General features: G+C 33.0%; 2 protein-coding genes and 1 long non-coding RNA gene across 3 annotated transcripts; 2 read left to right on the top strand and 1 right to left on the bottom strand.

The window, feature by feature from the left end:
- Positions 1-322: 322 nt before the first annotated feature.
- LOC105787623 (glutamate receptor 2.8) lies at positions 323-2,906 on the top strand. Its single transcript, XM_012614096.2, has 5 exons — positions 323-644; positions 726-1,366; positions 1,510-1,837; positions 1,922-2,328; positions 2,436-2,906. The coding sequence occupies exons 1-5, from the start codon at positions 482-484 to the stop codon at positions 2,787-2,789; spliced, it is 1,893 nt and encodes a 630-aa protein (XP_012469550.2). The 5' UTR covers positions 323-481; the 3' UTR covers positions 2,790-2,906.
- Positions 2,907-6,961: 4,055 nt separating this feature from the next.
- Positions 6,962-8,218, bottom strand: LOC128035176 (uncharacterized). The gene is made up of 3 exons (XR_008191581.1): positions 8,058-8,218; positions 7,789-7,934; positions 6,962-7,303 (listed from the first exon to the last, which is right to left on the bottom strand). It is a non-coding gene; the product is annotated as an uncharacterized LOC128035176 (long non-coding RNA).
- A 1,722-nt stretch (positions 8,219-9,940) lies between these two features.
- LOC105787619 (uncharacterized) lies at positions 9,941-10,880 on the top strand. The gene is made up of 2 exons (XM_012614092.2): positions 9,941-10,535; positions 10,635-10,880. The coding sequence occupies exons 1-2, from the start codon at positions 10,100-10,102 to the stop codon at positions 10,715-10,717; spliced, it is 519 nt and encodes a 172-aa protein (XP_012469546.1). The 5' UTR covers positions 9,941-10,099; the 3' UTR covers positions 10,718-10,880.
- The last annotated feature ends 6,711 nt before the right edge of the window (positions 10,881-17,591 follow it).

Below are 17,591 nucleotides of genomic sequence, written 5' to 3'. Positions count from 1 at the left end.
AGGAATTTGAGAGAAAAGTGAAGTTTTATGACAAGGGACTAAATTTTAAAGAAATGAATAAAATATTACAAAGAAAAGTGGGGTTTTATGATAATGGACCAAATTTTTAAGGAATTTGAGAGAAAATGGGAGGTTTTATGAAGCACGAAGACCTTTCTTCATGTTTCCATGCAAATATCTTTCAATAAAATATTACAATTTAATATAAAATATCTTATAATAAATTAATAATAAAATATTCTTCCAATCATATTTCTTGATCATATTTCAACATAGCCTTAACACAATTACTAGGAGCTTTCCAATGAAGAGAGTAAGACAATTAGGGATGGTCAACAATGTGAAAACATGCCAAGAAAAGTACAATCGTTGATCCAAAATTAAAAATATTATCTTGTCCTTCCTTGCAAGCTCAAACCAATGGAGGTTGTTCAGATTCAATTTTCAAGGAGAAATAGGAACAACAACTATACTCAGAGGCATGTTGGAAGAAACGAGTAGCATCTTTGCCAGGCTTTTTGCATTTGCTTTGCTATTATTGTTACTGTCATCAAAATCAAAATGTAACACTGTTGGAGATGCACACCAAATCCAACTACAATTCAACCATTCGCATGGGAAAGTTAAACCCATAGATATCGAAGGTAAAGTGATTCAAAAACATTTGATGTAATCTCCTGGTTTCATGATCGATAATTAAGTAACTGTTGTTTATAATATTGCAGATCATTATCAGAATTACGTGGCCATAAAAAATCTAACATCACACAGGTTGCCAATTCTATGTACTGTCACAAATTATGAAACTACATTCTCTGCAGAAACCAATGTCTTTACGAGGAGAGTCAAGGCCAACGTACTTTGTGCGCTGCCTGCAAAAGGTAAAGCAACAACGGGAAACGAATCTTCAACCAGTTACATGTCTCGACATAAGTATGGAATTGCGAGCGAACTTGCTAGTCTGATCGGCGGCTACTCGTGGTTAAAGCCTGAAACGGTTGTCTATGGGCAGTGTGACAGAATCAGTGACTTAGACATTGTTGCTTTTGATTTGAACAGCTGCAATCCAACGCCAAATGCAGGAGGGATCGTTGAAATGGCTGCAACTTTATCGTTTTCGACATCCAAGCCGGTTCACTATTATACAGAGTTAGGCATTTCTGCTCCAGTAAGATCGAATCTCAGCGAGTTTGTTAGCATAAGCCCTGACGAGAAGAACCACAAGAATACACAATTAACAGGGTTTTGGATTGATACTTTTAAGAAAGCTACTGCAATAATGGCAACAGACACCACAAGGAAAAAAAAAATGTTTCGACTTTGTAATGCTTCTATTGATGAATCGCTTAATGAAGTTTCAGGCAAGGTTAATTTTTGTTCCTTATAATCTCTTCCCTTTGCTTTACAATTTTGAATATCTGAATCTTGAAGCTTACAGTAAAGTAAGTAGCTATAATTAAATATCTGTTGACTGGCTGAAATTGCAATTTTTTTTTTTATGTATTGAAGGATTATGATGCAGCCATTGGCTTACCAGTAATTAGGGATTACCAAAGAATGGTGACAGACCAGATATATGTAGGACTATCATCTCCATATTTTGAGAAAGGCTCAGATCAATTGAGGAAGGGAGACCTTGAACTGAACCAAGTTTTTTCATTCATGATGCCTTTCACCAACGTGATGTGGTCTACTTTGTCAGCTATGACGGTCTTCAATGTTTTTGTTATTTGGTTAGTTGAATCTACAACTAGTCATGAATCTGGTAGTTTGCCTTTCGGACAAGTTGGAGCTATTTTGTGGTTCCCTATAGCAACTCTCTTCTATGGAGGGCATAGTAAGATAAATCTATGGTGGTTCCCCTAGTTTCTGAGCACGTTCTATAAGGATACCACTTACAGATAAACTATTTATATTGCAGGAGAATCACTAAGGAACAACTTAACATATTTCGTGTTGGCCCCGTGGTTCATACTGATCCTGGTTGTTTCCTCAACCTACACACAAAGCTTTACTTCCATGATAACAAGCTCAGACACCGAGGCATCACCATGTTGGTTAGATATAAAAAATCTTAAGAAAACAAATGCCATTGTGGGTTGTGATATGAAACATTCAATTATGTTCCAGTATTTAGTGAAGGTCATTGGGTTCCAAAAAAAGAATATCAAGCACATTGCTCAATCTTCATTTGATGATTATGCAAAGGCTCTATCAACTGGAAATATAAAGGCAGCATTCTTTTGGACGCCTGATGATCGCTTTTTTCTTGCAAAATACTGCAAAAGTTTCGGAAACCCAAACTGTAATCGACACGGTTCTTCCATTGTAATAAAATCATTCTCTTTCAGTTCTGGTTATGTTAATTTGTTGTTAAAGGTTTTAGGCTTGTCTTTTTGACCATTTTTGGGTCTCTTATTTTACTTGCATTACAGGTATTTCAACGGGGATCTTCGTTTGTTAATGAGATGCTAGAGGCTGTGCTGGGATTCAAGCAGATGAAGGAAGAAGATTTAGATATGCTATCTCTTTCAGATTGTTCGAGTTCAACTAGTGATGGCACCATGAAACGAGGCATAGGACCCGGACCTTTCTCAGGTTTGTTTTTTTTATCAGGATCGGCATCTACAATTGCGTTGTTAATCACGGTCTTTCGACTGTTGAGACGTGGTTGGGAGAGGTTGGTTCAAGGAATGTTGATGGATAGAGGAATTTGGGTTTGGCTGTCAACTTTGTTTTGTCGAAGCCAGAGGGGAAATCAGCTCCAAATTCAGCTAGTAAGGATTTAAATAGATGAATTTTCGATTTTTTATTGTGATTATAGACTTTAATGGATACTCCTCGTTAATGCCACAAATACACAAGGCATTCAATCTATATTATTATAGATACTTAAAATTTTCTTATAGATTATCAAACCCTAAAAATATAGTATGTTGTTAATAATTTGATATGATGAAGCTCAAATGATATTTGTTAAATCCGTAATATACTAAGTCTATCAAAAACAATAAATTAATATGAAAATATATTTGAATCTATTAATTTATTAATAATTTTAAGTTTTATAATTTTAATCTTTTAAATCAATACAAAGATTATAATGGAGGTAACTCATTTATTAAGATGGATTAATAGAAAAATTATGTTAAGACTAGAGGTGATCATGGGTTGGGCTATCTGGCCCGGCTCGACGGCCTGCCCAAAAAATGAGAGGATTCGGGTGAAAATATAGGCCCAAAATATGGTTTGGACAAAAAAATGAGGCCCGTTTAAAAAACGGGTCGGGCCTCGGGTAAAACTTTTTTGGCCCGGCCTGGCCCGAATTATATATTAAATATATTTATTTATTTTTAATCAAATATATATTTTATATATATTAAATATATATTTAATATGGACCGGGCCGGGCCGGGTTTGGGCTTAGTAATTTTCTCTAAGGCCGAGCTTGGTCAAATTTTTAGGCCCATATTTTAGGCCGGGCCCGAGCCTAGAAAACGGACTTAAATTTTTATCTGGGCCAGACCCGAACCCGGCCCGACTCATGATCACCTCTAATTAAGACTATAAGCACCAATCATCAATTAAAAATTGAATCATAATTTATTTGATAATTGAAGTTAGATAAACTTTAAAATTGAATCATGGTGGTCCCATGTGATGTCTAAATTCAACATTCTTTTTTGACGTGATTAAGAGAAGAGAAACGATTCAAATATAACTAGGTAAGACGCTCATTTTTCCACACAACATAGCCCTACGTAATTACTAGGAGGTTTCAATAGTGGAAGTTCAAAGAGAGAACTTGTGGACTAAATTGTCCTACCATTAATGACCCAAAGCAAAAGGAGATTCAGTTTCAATTTTCAAGGAGAAATGGAAAGATTTTCTACTCATCAGAGAATGCAGATGCAGGAGGAAACCTTTTGGCAATGATATTGGAATTTAACCATCCGTATGGGAACGTTACACCCATAGATATATATGCAGTAGCGTATAGGGGGACTGGCAGATCCCAGCTTCCTAAAATGACAAAATTTTAAAATTTTAAAATTTTAAATTAATAAAAATAAAATTATATTTTGACTCCATAAAAATGATAAAAACTTAATTTAATCATTTAAAAATTATAAAAATAATAAACTATTAAAATTTAATTTTGACCCCCTAAAAATATTTTTTAGCTTGGTCAGTTTAGTTATGTTAGAATTGATGTATAATCTGACTGTTGTTGACAATACTGCAGATTATGAGGCCTTCAAGAATCTGAATTCACGCAGGCTGCCAATTATATGTACTGTCACAAGTTATGAAATTGTAGAAATCAATGTGTTTACCAGGAGAGCCAAGGTGACCGTAATTTGTGCTCTGCCTGCAAGAGCTGAAGCAACAGCGGTAAATGAATCATCAACATCTAATGCCCATTTTTGCCCGGGTTCCCTTAGCAAATAAGCCCAATGTTATAAATAAAAATAAAACCAAATTTCAAAATAGGCCACAGTCCAAATTACAAGGGGCTCAAATGGCCCAAACACAAGGTCCATTTACATATCCACTAAACCCAATTACCAGCCCAAAATCAAACCCAACCCTAGCAGCAAACCCCTAGCGCCGTGACCAGGCTCTGCCTTCGCACGAACCGCGCCTTCGGGCCCCTCCTCCCACGCGCACCTCCGCACGTACACTGCCTCCACGTCACCGTACGACCTCCGTACACCTGCAGAAACGAACAGAAAACAGCACAAATTAGAGCGAATTAAAATTGTAATAGCAGAGAAAAAGGAAAAACAGAAAATAGGGATTTTTGTATTTTCTTTTTGGCTATATAAAAGCCAATACAAGCACTGTAAACAGATTCCTTTTTTTTTACAGAGATTGAATACAAAAAAAAAAAACCAGAAATATTCAGAGAGAAAAAACAAAAAAATAGAAAGATGATTGCATTTTTTTTTCTCTTTTCTTCGTATTCCATTTTATCTTATCATTTGTGTGCAATAATAAAAAGAAAAGAGGAGTTAAAGGATAATACACTTACCTGGTGGCCGACTTGCCTTCTACTCCGTCGCAATCGGAGCCAGAAGGAGGTTAAAGGCACGAAACGGCGCAGCAATGAGAGGAGACTGTTTAGGTTTTTGTTTCAAATGGTAGATCAGGTTAGTTTTAGGTTTTTTTTATTTTTATTTTTTATGCTGATTTTTGAAACAGCGACGTTTAATGGCCTGCGACCCGCGCGGTGACCCGACCCGGGGAAGGATCCTCGCATCTAGCCTTTCTGGTTTATTTGCGCAACCAGTCTTCCTTTGTTTTATATCGTTCTAATTTGACTTTCTATAGTTTTCGATTTATACTATATAGTTTATTCTGGTTTCAATCTGGTCTATGTCAAGGCGCCGCGTTTTGAGGGAAGAGAATATTTCCCGTTTGGCCCTCATGTTATCCGCGCGTCGTATTTTGGTCCTCGGCTTTGTTTTATTTCTATTTTTTTCCTTTAATTTTGTTTCGAATTCAATTCGATCTTTATCAGTTGATTCAAATTCGCTTGTTTATTTATTTACTTAATTATTTATTATTATGATATTTTTAATTTAAAATCTAATATTATTTGGATGTTTAAACTTATTATATATATATATATATATATTAGTCCAGTATATCTTATACATTTTCTAATGTTTTATTTTATAACACATTTTAAAATTCAGTATACAATAATATTCTTATACAATGTTTTATCTATATATATATATACATATATATTCAGGTTATATTAAACAATTTTCATACATACATGTACCTATAATATCTTGCCGATTTAATATTATTATATATTTTTACTTATTCCTATATATATATAATTATTTTCTAAAAACCTACTTTATGTATCGCATTTATTTCAACCCTTTTATATATATTATTATGTATATATTATTCACATTGTTATTAAAATCTTCATTTCACATGTATTATTTACTTAAAATCGATGTATTTTAATTTACTCTTTTATATAATATTTACTTTAAAATTTATTTAGATACTATTATTTTATGTAGTATATGTTTTTAACTCTATTTTTGATTTATTTCAAATTCTCATGTATGTGTATATTATTATTTTTATAACTTCTCGATTATAATTTCCTTTCTCCGTGCTAATCGTCTTTTCAATTATTTTAGGACTTATGTATTTGTTTGCGTTAATTTACTTGTTCTTTTTAAAATTGTTTTAAATTCATCAGTTCTCAATTGTTAGTGCTAGAATTTACATAGTGTGTGATGTATGTTTTTTATTATTACATATTTTATTTTGCTTATTTGTATCTATTGATTCTTTATCGCTCATTAGCACACATTTTAACTTGCGAATTTTTCTTTTGTGATATACATTGTCATCCCATTGCGTTTTATTCGGCAAAAAGATAATATTCCTCTTGAGTATCAAAATCATTTTATACAAAAGTCTTTTAAAATAATGCAATACTCGAAATTTGGAATCCTCGAGAGAATTGAACCATAACGTATTGGGTTCCAATTTTCCTCGTTGAATCTAAATAATCGAAAATTTTCTTTGATCAAGACACATAAACCAAAAACTCATTTTCGAGAACTTGATACATCGTGTCCTAATATATTGGATGCGACATGTCGTTTTCTTGAGACTAGTATTTTATCTAATAAATGAAAATAAATGTAATATTCGATATTTGGGAATTTCGTGAAATCGTGCCCTAACTTACTGGGTTTTGATCTTTTCATTTAACCCAAATAATCAAATATCCTTCTCAAAATGCATAGGTTTTAAAAGTCAAAAGATAAACTTAAATTTGAGGATTTAAAATGTAGCACTCTAACTTACTGAGTGTGACAATTTATCTCTTTGAAATAAGTGAGCCTCATCAAATATTCGATGCTAGGAATTTTGAGAAATTGTGCCCTAACGTATTGGGTTTCAATTTTTCATCTGACTTAAAGCAATTGAATATCTCTTTTTAACTTCACCACAAGAGTTTTGAAAATCAAAAGACAAGCTTACTCTCGGGGACTAAAAATGTCGTGTTCTAATGTATTGGGTGTGACATTTTATTCTCTGAGGCAAGAAGGTCTTTAGCATTCGCATCGATTTATCCAAGCATCTTTTATAGAATTAACATTAATAAAAAGAAAGGATTGTATTTTAAAATCTTTTCAAATTCCCGACACTAAGACATTAAACAATCAATTCGGTACCAATTTTGGGTGTCATGAGGGTGCTAACCCTTCCTCGTGCGTAACCGACTTCCGAACCTGTTTTCTCAAAATTCGCAGACCTGAAATTATTTTCAAGGTGATCCAGTCACACATTAATAAAAGACCGATGGTGATTCTCATTTTATTTTCAAAGACGATCCCCGTTTTTTTTAAATCAAAAAAATGGTTTCGACACAACAAGTTGCATGTCTCGTCGTATGCATGAAATTGTTTACCAAATGATTAGTGTAATCGGCTATTATCGGGAGTTAGAGCCTGGAATGCTTGTCTACGAGAAGTCTGACAGTTTGTGATTTAGATATTGTCATTTTCAACTTGAAAAGCCGCCCTCCAACGCAAAATGCAGGTGTGTTAAAGTATGTAAATGAAAGGTTTGCTAGTCTGTTAACAGAGTCTTGTATATTGTTAGTTGATTAGTTAGCAGCAGTTAGTCATTCTTTGTCAGTATATAAGTTCCATAATGAATATAAAGTAATTCAGTCTTTCAGTATTTCCTTTCATTTCAGTATTTCTTTCTTTCATTCAATGTTATAGAGTTACTTACATGGTATCAGTCGCCGTGATTCTGGAGACCTGATTCTCGTTTTGCTTTCATGACTACCACCGCCTCTCCTGACTCTGCCTCTGTCGAGCATGGCTGTCCGGCGTTCACTGGAGCTCGAATCGTCCAATCCTTACCTCCCCATGACACTGTTAAATTTATGGATAACAAAGCAATGTTGAACTTCCCCATATCATGAAACCACATGCCCCCAATAAATTTAGGCTCACATAAAGTCGACCGCTAAAATAAGTAAATTTACCAAAATTAACCTGTTGGCTCGAGAAATTTTCGTATTCCTGAATGATGGATCAAAACAGAGCACCACTTCTCATAGCCTCACCAAAGGCTACGCTGTCATCAGCAAATAAAATGTGCGTAAGACTAGGACTTCTACAACTCTTCTCAGTGCCAATCAAACCTATTTAATTTACTCAAATATCTATTATACATTATCTCTAATAGTATTTTTTTAGAAATCTTCTTTTGGAAATATATATCAATACTTTTATGGTGAAAGTTATAAATGAATAAATATTTTTATTTAATATCTTAAAATAATTATTAAAAATTATAAATATCTGCAAAGATAATATCTACTATAAAACTTTAATATAACCTCAATTTTATTTTTTAATATGTGGCTTATATTTTTTATATTTAAAAAATTTGAAGAATTTATATTGTGAAATTGTATGATGATAAGCTGTCGACATAAACTCTTCTACCACATTCAAACATGACATGTAAAGCATCGGCGAGTGGAATATGCTGTGAAAATTTATTGATGCAGTGGGGTATGCCCATGCCCCATAGGATGCCTTGTGGTTTAAGTCAATAGCTTAGAAAGGCTTGTTCTGACCGGCAACCAATAACTTAACCAAAAATAAGAATTGGTTTTATGTAAATTATGTTAATGAAATTCATGAAAATAATTATGTAAATTATGGAAATAAAAATAAATTAATTTAATTACTTCATTCGGTAGGTTGATGAGGGAATATATAAAGATATATAAGGTGTTACTTTTCAGTAAAAGCATCATGAATATTTTTGTATTAAGAATTAAATTGTGTTTTGTGTCATTTATTTAGAAAAATAAGTAAATTAGTCATTACACGTTAGATTAAAGAGTAAATTGGTCTATCAGTAAAAATGTTCATTTATTTTACTATTAAAAATTGGTCATGATACATTAACATGATGTACGTGTGACACATCACGTGTAACTGTCTGGATATTTCATCAATCATATTAACTTTTAACAGTGAAAATAGATAAATTTTTTAATAAAAAGACCCCATTTTTTATCTAACATATAAAAATTAAATTATCTATTTTTCAAATGGAAAACATAACTTCTAATACTTGTTCTACTTTTACATAGACGACGCTGGAATTGTCACGGTGTTCAAATTGGGTTATATCTTATAAAGGAAACTTCGTGGAGAAACTCAGCTAGAAATTTCAAGTGGCTGAAGCTGACCATATGCTATATATATTATTTAAAAAATTCAATAAATTTAATGAAATTAATTAATTAATGTAAAGAGTATGAAAGAAAATTGGTTAAATTATGATATTAGTCTTTGTATTTTACGAAAATTGTAGATTTAATTTCTATAATTTAATTTGATCAAGATTAATCTCTGTCTTTTTAAAATTTTAAATTTTAGAGCTAACCCAAACTATAGCAATTAACACTATTCAGTTAAATTCAATTGCTAATCTTATACAATATATATAAATTTATATTTAAAAATCAATGTGTCCACGGACAATGAGAATACTTAAGATTCTTATCCCGAGTGCTTTCCAAATAGATAAACAGATAGTGATAAAATGTGAACTAGGCAAAAATCAAACCCAAACCCGAGAATTAAAAGATAAGAACCACAGTCACACGTCATTATTCAATTTTATAATTAATCGTCATATGCAAGTGATATAGAGCTAATTTCAAATTAAAATAGAAGTTCCTTAGACCTCGCCTTGATTGTATGCTGATTTCAACATTAATTTAAAAATATAATATAAGGAAACAAATAGTAGTATAATTTACGATTACCAACCTTCTAAGAAACAATTAAACCTTTATTTAAAAGCAAAATAAATAAGGGAAAAGAATAAAGATAGACCAACCAATCCCAAGTCTCCTCAGCGTCAACCCCTGACCCACCACCGCCACCGCCACCATATAACCCATCTCATCCTTCGCTTGTAAACCAATATCCCAAAATCAACACCCGCCATTGAGCTCCCCACCCCGGCGGGCGAGGTTCCTCCGGACCTCCTCGGGGGAGCTGCTGTTTCCATGTCTAATTTTATTAACCCGCCACCACTTCCACCACAGCGAGCAAATAAACTAGAATCAGAGTCACCACAACAACCGCCGATGATGCTGCCTTTATCCCAGCTTTACAAGCAGCGATCGTGGTCGCCGGATATTAACCGTGACGAGGCATGGCTTAGAAGGAAAGGAAACATTGAGAAGAGGAGAAGCAAGAGCGTGACGGATGAAGACCTTGATGAACTCAAGGCTTGTATTGAGTTGGGGTTTGGGTTTGAGTTCGATTCTACCGAGTTGGATCAGCGTTTGTCTAGTACTTTCCCGGCTTTGGGTCTTTACTACGCCGTCAACAAGAACTATAACGACGTCGTTTCCAAGTCTGTGTCGTCTCCTTCAGCTGCTTCCGATTGTGATAGCATCCCTTCCCCTGTTGGCAGTCCCCATGCCATCTTTGACCCTGGTAAGTAATAAATTTTCAATTCAATATTATCTTAAATCTGTTGGAATTATTTCATTTTCATTTTCGTTTTCTGATTTTATTGTTTGATGACCGGTGAAGCTGATCCACCGCAGACGGTGAAGACAAGGCTGAAGCAATGGGCACAAGTGGTTGCTTGTTCGGTGAGGCAAAGCTCACGGTGATGATGATGGTCTTCAAATTAAAAGGATAACCCATATTTGCTATCAATGTAAACAAAAATTCCAGAACTTTGATTCATTAGAAATTGAGGAAAAGCAGTTGAAAATCGCTATGTTGTATTGAAAAAAAAGGAGCTACTAATGGATTTGACTGTTCTTGCTTTAAGTAGGCCATTTTGAAATGCTCTCATAGTTTTTTTTTTTACCCAATTTGACATTTTTAAGGTAATGTAGTTTCTGTCTGAACTCTGAACTATAATGTGTAAAAGGTCAAAAGATGGCGGCAGCTTTTTCACATGTTTTTTTCAACTTTAATGGCCTTAGATTTAAAACTCGTCTGGGGTTTATTTCAAAGGTAGAATGGAATCCATCCGTTGGACAGAAAGTGGATACAGCTTGCTTTCATTCATGGATGACAAATTAATCATTTTCTTACATGAAAAGAAAAGCATTTTGGGGTTTAAAGGAAAAGGGTTTTATGCTTTTTCCTTAATGCGAGTTCTTTTTAATTATCTTTTATCACCAGCTTGAGTAAAAATACATGTAAACGACTCCTTTTAAATAGATATTCAATCAAGCTTATTGATTTCTAACTCGACTTAATTGCATTTCTATTTAAAAGTGAACCAATGTGACGAGGTGAAGATGGATTCATTCGTATCTACAATTAGCAACAGGAATTTCAGGCAACGCCAGCACTGAGCGCCAAAGATTTTAATTAATCATTAATTTGGTACGAGGTTGAATTTATAAACAAAAACTCATATCTTAGAAAGCTATAATGAATTACTATTTTCCGTTGGATCTTGATTAGCCTTTAAAATAATTAGAGAGACGTAATTTTATGTGATTTTTATATTCAACATAATGATTTGTTGGTCTTTCAATTTTATAAAAATAAATTATTTTAGTTCTCGTAATTTTTTTTAGCTCTTGAATTTGTATTTTTTCTGTCAAATCACCCTAAAATTGATGAAAAAATTAACATTTGTTAACTTTACTAACATGATATACAATGTGAATGACATATTTGCGTTTAATTAAATTTTAAAAATTTAAAATTATTTCTTATAATTGGTATATTTTTAAATAATTTAAATAATTTTAATTTTAAAAAATACTTTTTAAACTTTTAAAATTTAAAAATTAATTAAATTCTTACATGTCATTTACGTGATAATCTAATTGTATTCTATGTCAATAAAGTAAAAACATCAACTTATTTATTTATTTATTTTAATTAAAAAATAAATTTGAACATTAAAAAAAGATGAAAAAATATTAAAATAATTTTTTTTTATAAAATTGGAATGTGAAATAAATAGTTTTTGCATTGAAAGTAAGTGGCTGACACTAATAACTTGTTGCAGCCATGGTTCTAATTAAACTTCAAATCGGATGCAAGAAAAGTTAGAATCCTTGTGACCATGGGAAGAAGATGGATCTGTTCTTCGAGGCTTAACGGAAGTTGGTTCACATAGAAGTGTATGCGATGTAAAAAAGTGTGTTCTAAAATGATCTGACTAATCAAAAGGATATATATGATTTGATGCCTTAAGAGCTGTCTTACCAAAAACAACTAAAAGTTGAGTCATCTTAGGCTTCCCACGCATGTATTTGGACGTGATGGTAGGCCTACCAGCATGTTTAGGTTTACAATGAAGATGAATACCTAATAATTTCATTCTTTATATTTATTGTTGAGTATTACTCCTATTTTAGTTAAATTTGAGAAATAATCTTTTAATTAAATTCTATTTATTTGTTTCAATCAAACTCTGATTAGCCTAGATTATTTTATTATTATTTGACCTATGAATTTAGCCTATAAATAGGCTTTTTTACAACTTTAGAAAATACACCCATCAGAGATTAGAACTCATAACATATTTAGAGAATTTTGTATTTACATTTTGAGGGTTCTTTGTTTTCGGGGTTTAGTTTTTATCTTCATTTTTTGTACTCTTTGTTCTTTTGCCATTATAATAAAATTATCTTTGTCCGTGGTTTTTTTATCCTCTTTGGAGGGGATTTTCCACGTTAAATTTGTGTGTTCAATTTCTCAATTTATTCCGCTATTTTTTTACTTGTTGCTTAATCGGGTCGATCCCAACAAGTGGTATCAGAGCTAGTTTAATTTTCATATATCAACCCATTCAGAGATGGTAGCAACAATGTTTGAAATTGAGAAGTTCGATGGTGAGACAAATTTCAATATGTGGCAAGTTCGAATGATGACAGTTCTAGTTCAAATCGGCTTAAAAAAGGTTGTTTTCGGGAAAAAGCCTGATAATCTAAATCAAACAGAATGAGAAGAGCTTGATGAAAAGGCCTTGTCTGCAATCTAGTTGTGCCTCGCGAATACGAAATTGCATGAGGTATTGATGGAGAAGACCTTATCCGCATTGTGGAAAAGGATAGAAACTATTTATGCGACTAAGTCTCTGGTTAACCGTTTAGTGTTGAAACAACGTCTATTTAAGTTTCGCATGAACGAATGTGAGCTTCTTAGAGGTCACATCAGCCAATTCATTACTCTTTTAAATGATTTAAAGAACATTGAGGTTCATATTGATTATGAAGATCAGACTATGCTATTATTGTGCTCTTTACCCCATTTATACAAGTCTTTCAGGGAGACCCTGATTTATGGCCTAGACAAACTCTCGTTCAAAGATGTGAAGAGTCATTTGTTGAGTAGAGACAAACTTGACAATGAGTTTGGTTTGGATAGCAAGGCAAATAGGCAAGTTTCCATTTTGGTAGCATCAAAGAAACGAGACAAAAGGTGTCGCTATTGTAAAAAGTTAGGTCACATCAAAGCAAATTGTTATAAACTGCGAAATAAAAGAGCTGTTGAGAGTAACGAGGAAGATGTAGTTGGTGCTAATTTGACCGATGAAAACGGTGATGATTTCTTGTTAGTGTCAACGAGCGATAACTCCAAGCTCACGTCCGAGTAGATCCTAGATTCAGGATGTTCTTTCCACATGTGTCCCAATAGAGAATGGTTCTCCACATACAGTTCGGTTCAAGGTGGAGTTGTGCACATGAGAAATGATTCATCTAGTAAGGTAAGTGGTATTGGTACTGTTAAAATTAGGATACACGATAGGACGATTAGGACACTCTTAGATGTCAGGTATGTACCTGATTTACGAAAGAATCTTGTCTCATTGAGTATTTTAAACTTGAAAGGATGTAGAATCAACATCGAGTCAAGTGACATTAAAGTATCTCGTAGAGCTCTCGTTTTATTAAAAGGTAAAAGAACCGACAGTCTTTATATTCTGGAAGGTTCTATAGTGACTGGTGAAATCGGACGTCCTTCGTCCGTTACGGAGTCGAATTTAACTCGTTTAGAGCGGATGCAACTTGGTCATAGGAGGGAAGAAGGTATGATCGTTTTGTTGAAAAGAGGTTCTTTTTTGGATGCAGGTTTTTAAAAGTTAAGGCACTGTGTTTGTGAAAATCAGACTCGGTTTAATTTTAATTCGGCAGTGTACAAGTCGAAGGCTAGAAGTCTTCCAGTTTCTAAGCACAGATTCGACTCAATTAATTCTCTACATAATTCAAGATAGGCCTGTGGCGGGCTTTGGCAAAGATGGCATTGTGGAAATATGAGTCAAGGTGGAGATTTGTTGAGTATGACTCATATTTCAATCAAATTTGAGAAATAATCTTTCAGTTAAACTCTATTTATTTGTTTCAATCAAACTCTAATTAGTCTAGATTATTTTATTATTATTTGACCTATGAATTTAGCCTATAAATAGGCTTTTTTACAACCTTAGAAAATACACCCATTAGAGATTAGAACTCATAACACATTTAGAGAATTTTGTGTTTACGTTTTGAGGGTTCTTTGTTTTTGGGTTTTCGAGGTTTAGTTTTTATCTCCATCTTTTGTACTATTCGTTCTTTTGCCATTATAATAAAATTATCTTTGCCCGTGGTTTTTTTATCCTTTTTGGAGGGATTTCTCCAAGTTAAATTTGTGTGTTTAATTTCTCAATTTATTCCATTTTTTTTACTTGTTGCTTAATCGGGTCGATCCCAACATTTATATATAACATTTTCAATGAAAAATTAATTTCATACTTCCTCTAAGACTTAAGATGTGATGAGATGAGTTATAGACGATATTCACCTTTTACCTTCAAAACGATTTTCACCCACATGTTTGAAATAAATGTGTTAAGCTCACGAGAGCTTAGTAAGCATATCACTAATTGAATAACACATTAAGCACCATCATTATGGACAAGTTTGTTTAAATGAAAACTACAATAAGATACCAATTCAACAAAATACAAGCCACTTACCAATGCCAATTTAACGTTCACTTGCCTTTCAATTCAATTGCTCAATTGTAGACTTAATAGAACACAATAGGATATACGAAAATGTCGATGAGGTGCACCGAAGTGCCACTATTCTTCGCATGAACGTGTGGATGCCATTTTGCACAAAAATGCCACCAACACTTGCACCGTAGTACTACTCTCACTAGTGTGCATAGTCACTTTCCTAATGACATTTCATTTATATCCTACTAGTTCTCATTTTGTCCACTTGGACATTCAAACTATACAATTTTATCACATTTTCTCACCAAAGAAATCAATTCAAAATTTACCATTTTTTACAATTTAGTAATTACCAAATAGAATCAACCAATCATCTATTTCACTTGACATATATTATGTCAACATTCAACATTTCACTAAATTAATCCATGTCAATATCTAATTCACCTATCTAACTTTTTCACTCTTTGCAAATTAGTCATTTCTCTAATTTCACTATACATACACTTTCAATGCATTATATTAATACCGCTTTTATTTTCAAATAATTTCCAAAATACATCATTTTTAACAACAAAACATATTTCACGAATGTTACTTAACCAATTTATCATGTTTCTAAATAGGGTTTAAATCAGGTAAAATAAATTCTTGAAATCCTTACAATAAAAATTGCTTGAAATGAAGTACCCCTTCTTTCTTTCTTCACTTGTTTGCTATCTCCTTACCCTTATCACCCACTTGATATTCACTCTTCTTCTCATTCTCTTCATTACACAACACATATACAATATTCAATATCAAAACAAAAATCCTATATTATTTCCATGCATTAAGATGAAATAAAAATGATGTTCTATGAGACAATTTATCTTTCTTACCTTAAATCCCTAACTTTTCTTCATTTTTCTTTCTCCTCCTAAAATGGCTATTAACTAGCTTTGCAAGATGATAAGCTTACTATGGAGTTATACTCTTAATTTTGCTAATAATTAAGGAAGAAATGTTTAAGTTTGGGAAAGAGTTGAAAATGGAGGGACTAAAATGAAAGGAAAACAAAACTTGGTAAGGTTAGGGAAAAAGAGACGTGGAAGTGAAGCTTGTGAAATGATGATGATATAACAAAGTGTGACTTTGTCTTTGTTTTTTTTCTTTTTCTACGTATTTCCAACAAAATATATTTCATCTCTTTAATTTTTTTAATTATTAAATTTCTAATCATCTCCATACCACATGTATTATATTTATCTACTTCCAACATCATCCGCTCCTTTTTTTTTATTTTTTATCCAATTAATCCAAAAAATAAATATCTTCAAAAATGATTTAATTTGAAAAATTATAACATAAATGATTAAAAATTTATTGTCGGCACTCAAGTCAATCATGGTATAATGATTGCTTGCTGATTGGGTCAAGGTTTAAAAAATATTCTTTTAGTGCCGTCACAGCAATGACCGACACCCGTATGTATTTTTGGTGTACCTTTTTAAGAAATAAAATATTGAACAATCAAATTATTAACTATATGTAACACCCATAACCCGAACTCGTCGCTGAAATAGGGTTGCGAAGCATTATCGGAGTTTACAAATCAAACAGACAGAAAATGCAAACATTTCTTATCATATAGCATTCATGTCAAAAACCAATCAAAATAATATATATTGTACCTTATACGAGTCCTCGAGGCCCAAATTATGCATTAGAAATAAATCGGGACTAAATCAGAAACTCAAAAAAAAATTCTGGAAACATTTAAAATTTTCAACACTGCAGGGGTTACACGGCCGTGTGACTCACGCTGTCAAGAGAAACGCCCGTGTCTCAGGCCGTGTGCACATTCGAATTAGGGACACACGACCGTGTCCCAGCCCGTGCCAGTGTCCGTGTGAGTATACTGACTTGGGTCACACAACCAAGCCACATGCTCGTGTGCTAGGCTGTGTGAACATACTGACTTGCAAACTTTTACAAGCTATAAGGGACACACGGCCGTGTTACCTGGCCGTGTGCCACACACGGTTGAGACACACTCCCGTGTCTCTGCCCGTGTGAACGAAAATAGGCTATTTTACAAGCCATTTTTCTCACCTAACAAGGCATGTACCTACAGTTAACATTGTGCATATAAACAAGTCATATTATGGCATCCAAAACAAGTAAAAATCAAGCCTTAAACATATAGTATATTCACATACAACCAATATGCCCCTAGGCACCTCAAATGACAATTATAAACATATTTAACCATGTAATCCATGTAACCAAGTAATCAACCAACTTTTATGTATAATTGCATTAATATACAACATGTAAATCATTTATCAAAACTTACCATTTGGTATCAATTGTACCACTTATTCAATAGAATCAAATACATATACACTTGCTATAGCATAGTACCAAATCACACCAAGTTATAAAACATACCTCATATGCATATTCAACTACTATTTTACCTTTCATCATTCAACCACAAATCGTTCCACACATCAATATTATAAGGCAAATTATGCACATACCAAAATACCAAAACACAAGCCAAATAAGTTGCTTATCTCAAC

This window comes from Gossypium raimondii, chromosome 2 (assembly GCF_025698545.1).
Source record: "Gossypium raimondii isolate GPD5lz chromosome 2, ASM2569854v1, whole genome shotgun sequence".
Classification (NCBI taxonomy): domain Eukaryota; kingdom Viridiplantae; phylum Streptophyta; class Magnoliopsida; order Malvales; family Malvaceae; genus Gossypium; species Gossypium raimondii.
This window is presented reverse-complemented; position numbering and strand designations above follow the sequence as displayed.

Coding starts and splice junctions, on each gene's coding strand:
- LOC105787619 (XM_012614092.2), top strand. CDS start 10,100: ATGTCTAATTTTATTAACCCGCCACCACTTCCACCACAGCGAGCAAAT. Junction 10,536..10,634: donor CCATGCCATCTTTGACCCTG/GTAAGTAATAAA, acceptor TGACCGGTGAAG/CTGATCCACCGCAGACGGTG.
- LOC105787623 (XM_012614096.2), top strand. CDS start 482: ATGTTGGAAGAAACGAGTAGCATCTTTGCCAGGCTTTTTGCATTTGCT. Junction 1,367..1,509: donor TTAATGAAGTTTCAGGCAAG/GTTAATTTTTGT, acceptor TATGTATTGAAG/GATTATGATGCAGCCATTGG. Junction 2,329..2,435: donor ATCGACACGGTTCTTCCATT/GTAATAAAATCA, acceptor CTTGCATTACAG/GTATTTCAACGGGGATCTTC.